Source organism: Solanum verrucosum, unplaced genomic scaffold (genome assembly GCF_900185275.1).
Source record: "Solanum verrucosum unplaced genomic scaffold, falcon-dt-bn FXZP01000177.1, whole genome shotgun sequence".
Classification (NCBI taxonomy): domain Eukaryota; kingdom Viridiplantae; phylum Streptophyta; class Magnoliopsida; order Solanales; family Solanaceae; genus Solanum; species Solanum verrucosum.
The window spans coordinates 1,362,597-1,374,363 of record NW_026020401.1 but is presented as its reverse complement, the minus strand read 5'-3'; the positions used below and the strand labels follow the sequence as shown (position 1 = coordinate 1,374,363).

The 11,767-nt window shown below is 36.4% G+C and overlaps 1 protein-coding gene across 1 annotated transcript; it reads right to left on the bottom strand.

Moving 5' to 3' along the window:
- Positions 1-511: 511 nt before the first annotated feature.
- On the bottom strand, positions 512-11,449 carry LOC125840045 (histone acetyltransferase TAP1). The gene is made up of 8 exons (XM_049519029.1): positions 11,313-11,449; positions 11,125-11,210; positions 9,590-9,650; positions 5,380-5,566; positions 4,224-4,323; positions 3,984-4,084; positions 1,045-1,138; positions 512-934 (listed from the first exon to the last, which is right to left on the bottom strand). The coding sequence occupies exons 1-8, from the start codon at positions 11,372-11,374 to the stop codon at positions 855-857; spliced, it is 771 nt and encodes a 256-aa protein (XP_049374986.1). The 5' UTR covers positions 11,375-11,449; the 3' UTR covers positions 512-854.
- Positions 11,450-11,767: the final 318 nt, after the last annotated feature.

Below are 11,767 nucleotides of genomic sequence, written 5' to 3'. Positions count from 1 at the left end.
ATTAGAATTGTTTGTATTTATCGTACGTCACATTAAATTCACTGTTTGTGTGTTGACTAAACTTGCAATGCATATATAGGCAATCTTACTTCTTCTACATATTCTTTCTTAAATATTACTCTCCATGACTTTAATATCATCAGCAAATAACATACATCATGAGACGATTTCTTGTATCACAGTAATATATTCAAACACAACTAATAGTATTATATATGAATTTGATTAAGATCTCAACTTCTATCTATTCAAGTTATGAAATGAACAGTCTCAGCAGTTCATTGCCTGTTGATTGGGCACTTTTCACATGGAACTAGCTGTTAAGAACTTATCAATCTAAAACCAAGATAAATGCTGTTAAGTTGGACAAAGTTCTCAGAGTGCAACATGCACGACTGGAGTGGCAAACGAGTGAGTCGAGTTGTATGGATAGATCAAAATGAGAAATATCACTGAATACAACAATAATGAATGTACAAGTCATACAGCTATGACGAAAGAAATTGTTGTCGAATAGAAAAGCCAAAATTTGCAAGGTCATTAAAAAGGATGGATAACAATGGGTTTGAAGATGAAAGCAACAAGAAATGCTATTTTAGACGAGGATAATTATAATGGGAACAAGATCTATTAGACTACCAGAAATCCTCTAACAAGAACACAAAATGACTCTCAAGCTATAATAGCAGAGGTTCCAGGGTCATTATAATGTACATTACAAGATGGCCAAAAAGCTCACAAGCTTCCAAAAAATGCTGCATGTTAATCCCACAATCCAACAGCCACATTCTTGCACCAATCTTTGGAATCTGTACAGAGCTAGAGGCCAAAACTGTTGGTCCAACAATACATGCCTAATACATGGGGTACCAAAACATCCCCTTAATTCCCTCTGGATCAGGTTCAAAACCAAGATTCCTGTAGAATTCCACAACTGCAAGAGAAAAAAAATGAAACTTCAGAAGCCTATTTAAGTAAAAAGCTTTTCAACAATAACACCAAAGAAATCTTTACATGTCTGAGACTTTGGTCTCATCTTGGTACCTTTACTATCTGCAAACAGTGAAATATTTCCGATGTCCCTTTGGAGAAGGGTTCGTATCAGTTTCTCGATAAGAACTTTTCCAAGTCCTTGTCCCTTTGAATGTCAACAAAACCATCATAGGAATTATGTTAGCTCACAATATCATCAAATAATAAGATGAATATCAAGAAAACCATTACTAATAGTCCCACATATATTTGAAATAAGATGCATCTAATATACAGACACAAGAGGGTAATGGTTATCATCGTAGTCATTTCCTCTTCAACATATATAAGCATTTCCTAGATAAGTCATTTTTAGTTCAATATTGCAATCATGGGAATAAAAAATTGATTATTTTGTAGTATTAACTAAAATTCATATTAAATATAGGTTTGATACCTAAATTGACACTTATACTTGTCTCGATTATGAAAGCCCCCCACCCACCCCACCCCTGTCCAAACTCTCAGTTTTCCAATTTAAACACCTCAAGTCGATCACACATGTTTAATACAATCCTCACCCTGCATGTGACTCAATTTTCCAGATAACACGTCAATATACACGCGACACACCATTTTTTATCTTCATTATCTTATAAAACAAAATCCCAACTTTTTTTGACTGGCTCGCGTTCCTTTCCCCTCCCACCATCCCTTTTCTGTAGCCTGGCGAAAGCTCAAAAACATTACACCAGAACAAGCACAGTTCCCCTCTGCCCTACACCATCACCCCAATATGATCAGCCACTCCTCACCTCATGCACATATTTGCACACGGTCTTCTTCCCGCAGGAATTCAATCATACTGCCAAAGATTCAGGCTCACATGTACCACCAACCTGGAAACACTATTTTACATTAACACGCCTGCATAAAGATGGAGAGGACTGAGGTAACTAGGGAAAGAACTCGCACACGGTGAGAGAATATCTTCATTTTCCACAGTTGGCCACCCCATCACCTGGGGGAACTCATCAGGAATCAGCCACCAACACAGCCTTTCTTCTCAAAATACCCCGGCGCCACCACCTGCAAACAAATGCCACTCTTGTCTTCCTGTGCCAGACACCGACCATAATCACCCCCTCAAGAAACACCAACACCCCTCTATTTTCTTCGTTTTGGGTATCTGATAGACTCTCAACTCAAGAAAAGTGTTTTGAAAAAATAAAAGAGCGAAGAAGCGATGATGAAAATACTGAGGAAAAGAAAAGAATCTAAAGAAAAAATAGTAGAATAACCAAAGATAATACTAGAATAATATTAATAGTACTGACAAGGAGAAGAGGAAACAGAAAAGGTGCTCCAAGTCAAACCAGAACCATGCCCTCCCACAAAAAAAGGGAAAAAAAAAAAAAGAGAAACGCTCAGCTACCGACTAACCTTCTATCCTAATTGTGAACCTACATGATCTCCTATCTAGGGTCATGTCCTCACCTCAGTGAGCTGAAGATGTGAAGATGTGTCATGTCCTGTCTAGTCACTTCTCCCCATTTCTTCTTCGGTCTACCTATACCTCTCTTTCTTTTTTTGAGAAAGGTAACCATTTGTATAATCTATATAAACTCAACACCATAACTGGTGCTGAAATTAGAACTTCACATCATCAAAAGAGCAAACCAAAGAGGAAAGACTCCTACCAGATTTATAATCTTTACACTTTACCAATTAAATCTACTAAATCTCCTACTTCCCCCCATAAATTTTGTTTACACCAAAAAAAGAACAAACTAAGACAATTCATCCTAATCTTTTGAATGGAATTGTTAGGATTTTCAAAATGTCTTGAGTTCCTCTCTTTCCATATTGTCTACCAAATACATGCTGGGGTGATCTTCCAATAATCTTCCTCTCTATTTCTCTTTCCCACATTCATCTAGTGATTCAAAAGATTCATAGTAGAGCTAGGCATAGCCCAATTTATGCTCAAAATACAAAAGAACATGTGCCACCGATTTATTGTTGTCTGACAATGTAAGAAAAGATGTTCATTGCTTTCACCCTCCATATAACATAGTAGTCACCTTGAACAAATCTGAAGACCTCTTCTTTGTTGCTTTTCTTGAGTTAAACATAATCTACCTCTACCTCTCCTTAGATCTGTCACTGTCAACCTCTCGCACCTCCTCACTGGGAATATGTTCTCCTCTTCACATGCCCGAACCATCTCACTCTCATTTCCCTCATCTTGTCCATCGTGGAGGCCACTCTCACCTTGCCCCGTATATCTTCATTCCTAATTTTATCTCTCCTAGTATGCCCACGCATCATCCTCATTTCTGCTACTTTCATCTTTTGAACGTGTTAATTCTTGATTGGCCAACACTCTTCCCCATACAACACAGTTGGTCTAACAACCACACTATAGAACTTACCTTTAAGTCTTAGTAACACATTCTTATCACATGGGACACCGGATAAAAGTCTCCATTTCATCCCCTGCTCCAATATGATGTGTGACATCATCGTCGATCTCCCTATTTTCTTGGATTATTGACCCAAGATACTTGAAACTTCCTTTCTAAAGGATGACTTCTTCACTGATCATGTTACTCCTTTTAAACTCGTGTCAGTCCAATATTTGAAGATTTAAGTTGTCTAGCGATAGAGGTTATCTTTAATTTCTACAGGCATACAAATCTCTAACAAGACTAAAAGACAAGCTTGGGATTGAGGGCAGTTGATGAACTGCAGTAGTAGGATATGAAGATTTAAGGTTGACACTTTACTCCAATCCAAAATAAAAATAAAAACTAACTATGTGCAGAAGAAAATATATATATTAATTGTTGTTCCTCCGAATCACTCACATCATATTAAAAAAAAATTGTGTTACTACTATGAAGTTTCAAAAGTAACTCCCCTGACTAGTCCAAGTTAATGACCAGTAGCCTCTGTATAAACATATCTACAGCATGAATAAACTTATTTAAGGTGCACAGAGAAAATACCTGATAGGAAGGATCAACAAGAACATCCCAAATTGTTGCATTGAAAGCATGATCTGATGTTGCACGAGCCATGCCTATCAGCTTCTTTTCTCCATTCCCCTCTGCCAAGTAACTTGTCCAAGTAGACTAAGGTTTTTATCACTTACTTTTAAAACTCATTTGCAAGAAAATTCAGATAATTGAGCATAACAGAAGGGAAAAAAAATGAATTCCCACTATAAAGTTGTTCCACCTACATACCTTCTCCTGATGAGAATTTCCTAGAATGCAAAGTTGCAACTATATAGCTATTTTTCAGAGCTGCGGCTAGCTTAGACAGTGGCCTTCGAGGCCAACCAACCTGTCAAACCCATCACATACTATAACAACATAAGTTAAGTTTTACAACATCTAAGAATAGATTATTTGCAGATGCATCAGTAGGAACTTAAAAACACACAAATTTTCAGAATTAAGGAAGTGTTAGGGCTTCAATCAAATTAAACATCCACAGTGAAGGATTACTCTTTTTGAACTTTGGTTTGCATTTTGTTATCCTTAACATAGCTACTCAACTTCTGTCTTAATTAAAGTCCTGAAAATGCCCATATCACCTTAAGATGATCCAAATTTTTTCTCGAAATGGAGCATTAAGATAAGCCAATCCAATAAATCGGGTTGTCAGTTTTTACTTGACATAAATAATGAAAAGGCACTCAACACAAGTATTTGACGTCCAAAAACTACCGGCCCGTTAAGTCGCGTAGCAAAAAAAAAAAAGCACCTACAACAACTACATACCCAGTGTAATCCTATATGTGGGGTTTGGGGAGGTAAAGTGTACGCTGACCTTACCCCTACCTCATGGAGGTAGAGAGGTTGTTTCTAAAAAGCCCTCGGCTTGAGTGACGCACATCAAAGTAAAGAGGACATAGCAAATAATAGGGAAAGCATAACATGGCATTCAAAAAACAAGAGGCAATGAAAGACGCATTTCTGGTACAAAGCCTTCAGTAAAATCTAAAAAGCCATGAAAGACGCATTTCTGGTACAATGCCTTCAGAACTACACTGTAGTTCTTTTCTGCACCGATTGGACTACTGCTCATCAGCCTTTTGCAGGCCTGGAAGGCGTGCCTCTGGCCACACACCTTCAATTTGTACTTTGGAAAACACATTTCTCTCTCCGTGCCTTCCCCATTTATGCTACAACAGATCATTCCAGTTTTTAACCAGAGCTCCGACCTCCCACCCCTACCCAATTCCCACCATTAGAGTTGAGGCACATTGAAACTTCATATCTATATGCACCAAATCATCATTGTTTTTTCACATGAAAATTATGTTGTCTAAATCACCGAAAAGAGAGCACCAAAATTTTCACCCCAGTGCAAATGGATTTTGACGAATGTAATCACCTTATCACATAAATCTTGGAGATCATACACATCAACATCCCCTCCAGAAGAGAATATAATCTGTTCAACTGTTCCATCAGGTTGAGTCTTCTCAACTAGAACAAATTCCTCAGGCAAAGGTTCTTCCTCTTCTTCTTCTTCACTGGATGGTGTGTCTATAACCTGTATTGTGTTATTCTTGCCAAACCTGCACCGTTACGCATCATAAGGCTAGTTAAGCTTTATAAGTCTAAGCAATATATTCTACTATTACTCCAAGACAATCTATTAAATGTTCTAAAGAAAATTAATACACACTCCATAAAAAACATCCTAGAGACAGCTATAAAAAGTATAAACACAGTACATCAACCAGTTTGACGTTGGGAAGTACTTATGAAAGTGAACCTACCCCCCACATTGCATTTACGTCATGTATAAGAGAACCTATCAACCTATAATCCATTAAAAATAAACCTCCTGACTATAAATCTCATGTACACCAAGAATTGCTCCACCTTTCTATCATCACGGATGTTTACTGAAATATCACTTCTACCTTGGTACTTACGTATTGGGCATGGAAATTTTTCATGGTTGAAATCTAATTTCACATAGCATTTTGTCTAACTACTTGACTTCATACTTGTGACAAATAGCATCTTGAAAGACAACAGACTTCTTGATTTCATCAAATAGTTTCCTCTTCCTTCCCATTTTGTTCACATGTTTTCTCCTTTTGACTGTTCCAAAGGATTGACCTCTTTGCTAAAATATCATAGCCTTTTTGGCAAGTATGATGGCATAACTTACCGTCTTCAAGACTTAAAATAATATATAATAATACCACCTTTTTTAGAATGGTAACATGTATTATATATACAGGTATTCTGCACAAGTTGTGTAGTTACCCAAAAAGGTACATAGACAAAATACCTTAGGGCTGCAGATAGCCCAGAACTTCAGAAATCGACTGAGCTTCCTCTCATAATTCTTGTTTTTACACTTAAAGTCACAATTCATCTTCATCTTCTCAATAGAATTCCTTTATCTTCAAAGCATCTTAAATTTCTCTCTTTTCATACTGTCCCCCAAATACAGTTAGGACAATCCTCCATTTTTCCGTCTGATTGGATATTTAGCCATCCCTATTCTAGCTAGCTAGCACTTCCAAAACACTCACTGGCATAGCCCACGCCTAATACCCCTCAGGTCAATGAAGATCTCCATTGTTGGTCTGTCTATTTACAATGTAAAAAAATGACAGTTGACTATTTCTGCTTGTTCTCCTTCTCCACATAGATAACATCTGGAGCATAGTTGGAATCCTCTCTTTGCTGGATTGTCTTGGGTCAAAACTACCTCTTTCACCAAAAGCGAATGGAAGCAGACAACTTCTTGTGGTATCTTAACTTTCCAAATCATCTTCCATGGCCAACATCCCACCAGATTGTTTGGAAGCGTTGTAATCTCTATAGGTTGACTTGACTAGAGACTTACCTTTACAATCACTTTGCCACAACGTACGGCACAGCCTATGAAGTCCCTCTGATTGTGCTAAGGAACTATAGGCTGAAATTCTTTCCACTTCCCAGTCATTAAACATTCTCCTATCTCCTAAATCTCAGATTCCACCCTTAGTCTATCCACACCTCACCCATAGTTGCATTTTGCTGCTGATACAGATTGAAAAATTCTGGGAATGACTGCCTCAGAGAGCTTTGTCCTATCCAATAATCTTCCCAGAAAGAGACCTTCCTATCACTCCCCACTTTGAAACTGGATTTACTTCTGATGGGTCACCACAAATCCTGATTGATCTCCACACACTGACTCCATCAGATGTATTTTGCTGACTTTGTTGTCCAGTTGTAGGACTCCACCAATCAAGCTTCCAATTCTATTTCCTCCAACTCCTACTGGACATGACATGTTCTGCTATCTTCCTTGATGGAAGTTCAAACAGAAATTGATAATCATTCATCTCGAACACATTGGCCCCACCTTCTGATTTCCATGAGTTACAGGCTCATCACCTAACATTGTCCAAAGATGGAGCTTCCTGTTTACCAACAAGGCATCTTACCTCGTAGGTCTTTGTCTGAGACTGCTGTGCCACCAGAGATGGTTCTTCTGGAGTTGCAGGTTCTGATCAGCAAAGTTTTTGCCCCTTCTGTTGCATCTTACAGCTTCTGAAAAAGAAAGCCCCACCCACCCACCCAGATGGCTACTACTTACTAATGGAAGATATCTTCTGGGCTATATGTCCCCACCCCTCCACAAATGTAGTCTTCAGTGTAAAAATGATAGATTTGTTATCTCTTTGAATAGCAAATAAAGCTAATATATCTACCATACTCATTGTATTTAAGGGTGAAGAAGAACTCTGCAAGATCCTTCTTATTCCATCTCTTTACTGTCCTCCTCTGCTCCTTGGATGCCATCATAATACATCCACTAACCATTTCATAGCATTAAAGCTCATAGAGACTTGTCTCATTAAGTTCCTGCTAGTTCAACCAAGTAGAACCAGGTCTCTGCCCTTGAACTTATCCTTATAGTGTCATGATTTAAAACCTGTCTTATCATAAATCCTATCTTCTTCCATGTTCAAGGGAACTTCCTCTCTGATAAAATTTGAAAACTGAAAATGGATTCCAGCCTACCTTATCGGAATCTCCCCCAGGAAAGTAGTTGGTGAAAGTGAGGCAAGAAAGAGTTAGCCTCGGGGAATGTGCCTGAGAGCAGCTCGTGAGATTTTACTAGATGGGAGCTTTTTACTCACACATAATACTACCTCATATGATTTTATACATGATTTGACATTTTTCTTCCTTCTTCACATCTTCAAGTTCTACCAAAATCAAATATAACAACACAACAATTTTTCTCTTAACTGAAGTGAAATCAACCAAAGTCAAAGAATTTAGGACAGAAGATAGGTCTTAAAGGAAATGAAAATGTGATCTTAGGAAAACTCAATGTCTCTTAAGAAAACAGAATTTGGAAGTGTTCACATTATATATGCAAGAGATCCCACCAATTTGCATGAATATGCAGCAAAATGACTACCCATGAAACTACGATCTATTCTACAAGCACCTAGAGAAATACTGTTAATCACTTTAGTCACACAAAAACCACTAAATGCAATATTAGAAAGGAAAAGAAAAGAAACAGAAAAGATGAGGTGAAGTACAAAGCCATATGCATAACCAATTGTTTGGCGAGAAAGATCTTTTAAAATTCAAATTAAAAATGGAGTCGTGTAGTGGCATATCTTTTGGGATTATAATCATAAGCATTGGATTTTGGTGATAAAACCAAACCAAAGTACTTTTAAGTCAAAATTCGAAGCGAAGAAAATATCAACACACTTTTTATGAGATTTCATGAAGAACTGGGGAAATGTAAAACACACCCTTTCATCCATGAAGTTCGCATTTTTACTAGGTTGTTAATCACAGGCCTTAACTAGCAAGTTACTACTAATGTACACAACATTTAGACTTGAGTCTAACTTTTCAATAACAACCTAAGAAGTTTAACCTTAAAGTCAAGCTTCATGTTTTTAGTGCTTGAAAATTGTTGTGCAAACAATCACCAAGGATTTTAATTGGGAAGTCAACCATGGATTCGCATTTGGGTGAAAGTTCACTTAGTATAAAATCCATCGATATCACAACAACTGAACAAACCTATAATGACCTTACATATGGAGAACTTATGTTCTAATAAGCAATGAGGACAATTGGAAGTTAAACCATTTTCGTCCCCTAGAAACATGAGTGAGTTTCCAGGAATATAAACCAAAACTAGTAGTAGATGTATACACTGACATCATCTACAAGGTGGATAAACTACTCCAAACATGCAGCCTTTTTGTAGTTAATTTTTTCTTTTACTTTTTGGTGAATAAGTATATATCCGTAATCATGTCTTAGCACAAGATCTTTGCAAGTTTCCACTATCACAGCAATAACAGCTTAAATTTCAAAATCTTGTCCCAGTGCCATACCATTTCTTCAGACACATCACAGAAAATTAGCATAACCATAACATGATAAAACCATATCATTGGCCAGGATTTCCTATAATGATTTGTAGTGAGGTTGATGGCAAAACGAGAAATAAACTTTAAGGAGTTAGTAAGTTGGAAGCAAACATTCCAAACTATAAGCTTTAGTGCACTTTCTGGCAAATGGAAAGCTTGCTAAACAATTTCAAGTACCCGGATCTGATGGAATCCCAGAAGCTAGCCTTCAAGTTAGAAACTTTTGGTTGCCTCTTAACTGCAAATATGATGAGAAGTAAAAATAACTTTGTATTAGGAGACAAATTATTGAAATCGAATAACAAAAATGAACAAAATGAATTTCCTGTCTGCTTGTTATTGGTGTTTCCTTCTATTCATATTTATGCAGGTCGAGCACCATGAGGTTTCCTACTATGTCAACTAGACAGAAGAATCAGAAGGGATGAATTAAGTCTTGTCTCAGACTAAGGAATCAAATTGAAGAGGCAAGACAAAGTAAGAAACCTCGAAAAAGGGGATAGGGAAGTGGAAAAGAAACAGGCTTTATCTCCAAAAGTCAGCCAAGTCTTTTTCGACAATTTACCAACTTCCAGAACAATCAAGTCTAACAACGATCATGCAGTTACAACCACAAATAAAACTCACTACACATCTCAATTTTCAAATACTGATTAAAGCTTTGCATCTAGGATTTCTACACCGAAAAGGAAAAATCTTTTACATCCAAATGTCTGCCAGGTATTTTGACTTTTGTTAGTATATATTGTCCCTTGTAATTCGTTTATCATATTATTTTGTTTTAGTTATTGCTCCTTTTTCAGTATGCCTTTGTCATGCCTTATGTAGTATTTTGTCTTAGTTTCTCCAGTCCTATTATTTTCTTGAGCGGAGGGTCTATGGGAAACAACCTCTCTATCTCCCAAGGTTAAGGTTTGCATACACACCACCCTCCCCAGACCCCACAAGTGGGATCACAATAGGTACGTTGTTGTAGAAACTTCCAGAAGAATCAGTTTTGATAATGCACTTTGTAGTTACAATGACTAGAGCTTTTCAATCAAGATTCAGACATTGAAAAAGAAACAGGTTTTTACACTAAAATGTCCAAACACTGCCTGTTCTAGTATTTAAGGCAGTGGGTACTCCTTGTGATGTGTAAATTTAGTTTAATTTTTTTTACTTAACTGATCTGGATGCTGATGAGTGCTTAGGGGCTGTTTGGTAGCTGATTAGAATTATGCAGTGCGGGTATTAGCTATTCCATCATCTACCCCGCATAAGATAATACACGAATTTCCTCGAAACTTATACATATATTGATGGTGCAGGTTTCTAAATTGCTAACCAACTAATCTGCAACCAAACATAACATTACTTATCCAGAATGTAACACCTGCATAACTCACACCTAAACTAGCTACCAAATGACATTTTTTTTACAACACAGGAAGACAGAGACCGCCCCAATAGCCATTGGGTCTTTTTCTACAATTTTTTCCCCTTTGACACCATAGTTTACATCCAAAAGTCAACCAGAGATATTTACAATTTCTCAACTTCCTAAATATAAGATTTCACAATGATCTTGCATATACAATCATTAATCACCCAATACCCATTAAATCTTTTCACACAATTAGAAAGACTTACAAAAATCAAAGTAAAAAAATTAACTAGTCACACCAAAGTTGACAGCTTTAAACTAAATGAAATTTCAAAAAAGGAGCTACCTTTCAGAAAACCCAAATTAGTATTGGGAAATGACAACTGATTTGAAGCTTGACAACGGCAGCAATTAAGAGAAACAATAGTGGGTCTGCAACACATAACACAAAAAACATAAAAGTAAAATTAAACAACAAATTCAAAAAAAAAAACAGAAAAGAGAAAAACAAAGAACTAATTTTTCGTTACTTACAGGGAAGAAGAAGAAGAAGCAACAGTAGAAGTGGATACTAAGTGGAGAGTTTGCATTTGCATATTTTTTAGTGGAATTTTGGGTAAAAGATAATTCAAGAAAATATGAACGGTTTGCGTCCTTTGAGCTTTTATGTTGCACCTCAATTTATTTGTTTTTTTTTTCTCTTCAAGGAAACTTCAAAAGAAATATTTCAGAGGGTTGAATTTTTGAGATTTTTTTCATAAGTAAATTATTTAAAGTTCAAAAAAATTGTGAATTTTTTTTAATAGATACTCTTTATTCAGTGATGTTTTTAATTATTTTATATATACTTAATAGATTAATTTGAAAATAATCAAATAGATATTGTTCTGCTCTATTTCTTTAGTTTGTTTTTACAAAAAATGTTTCATTTCTTTTTGATAATTTTACATAATTTATTTATGATTAAAATATTAAATGACGTTTTAATA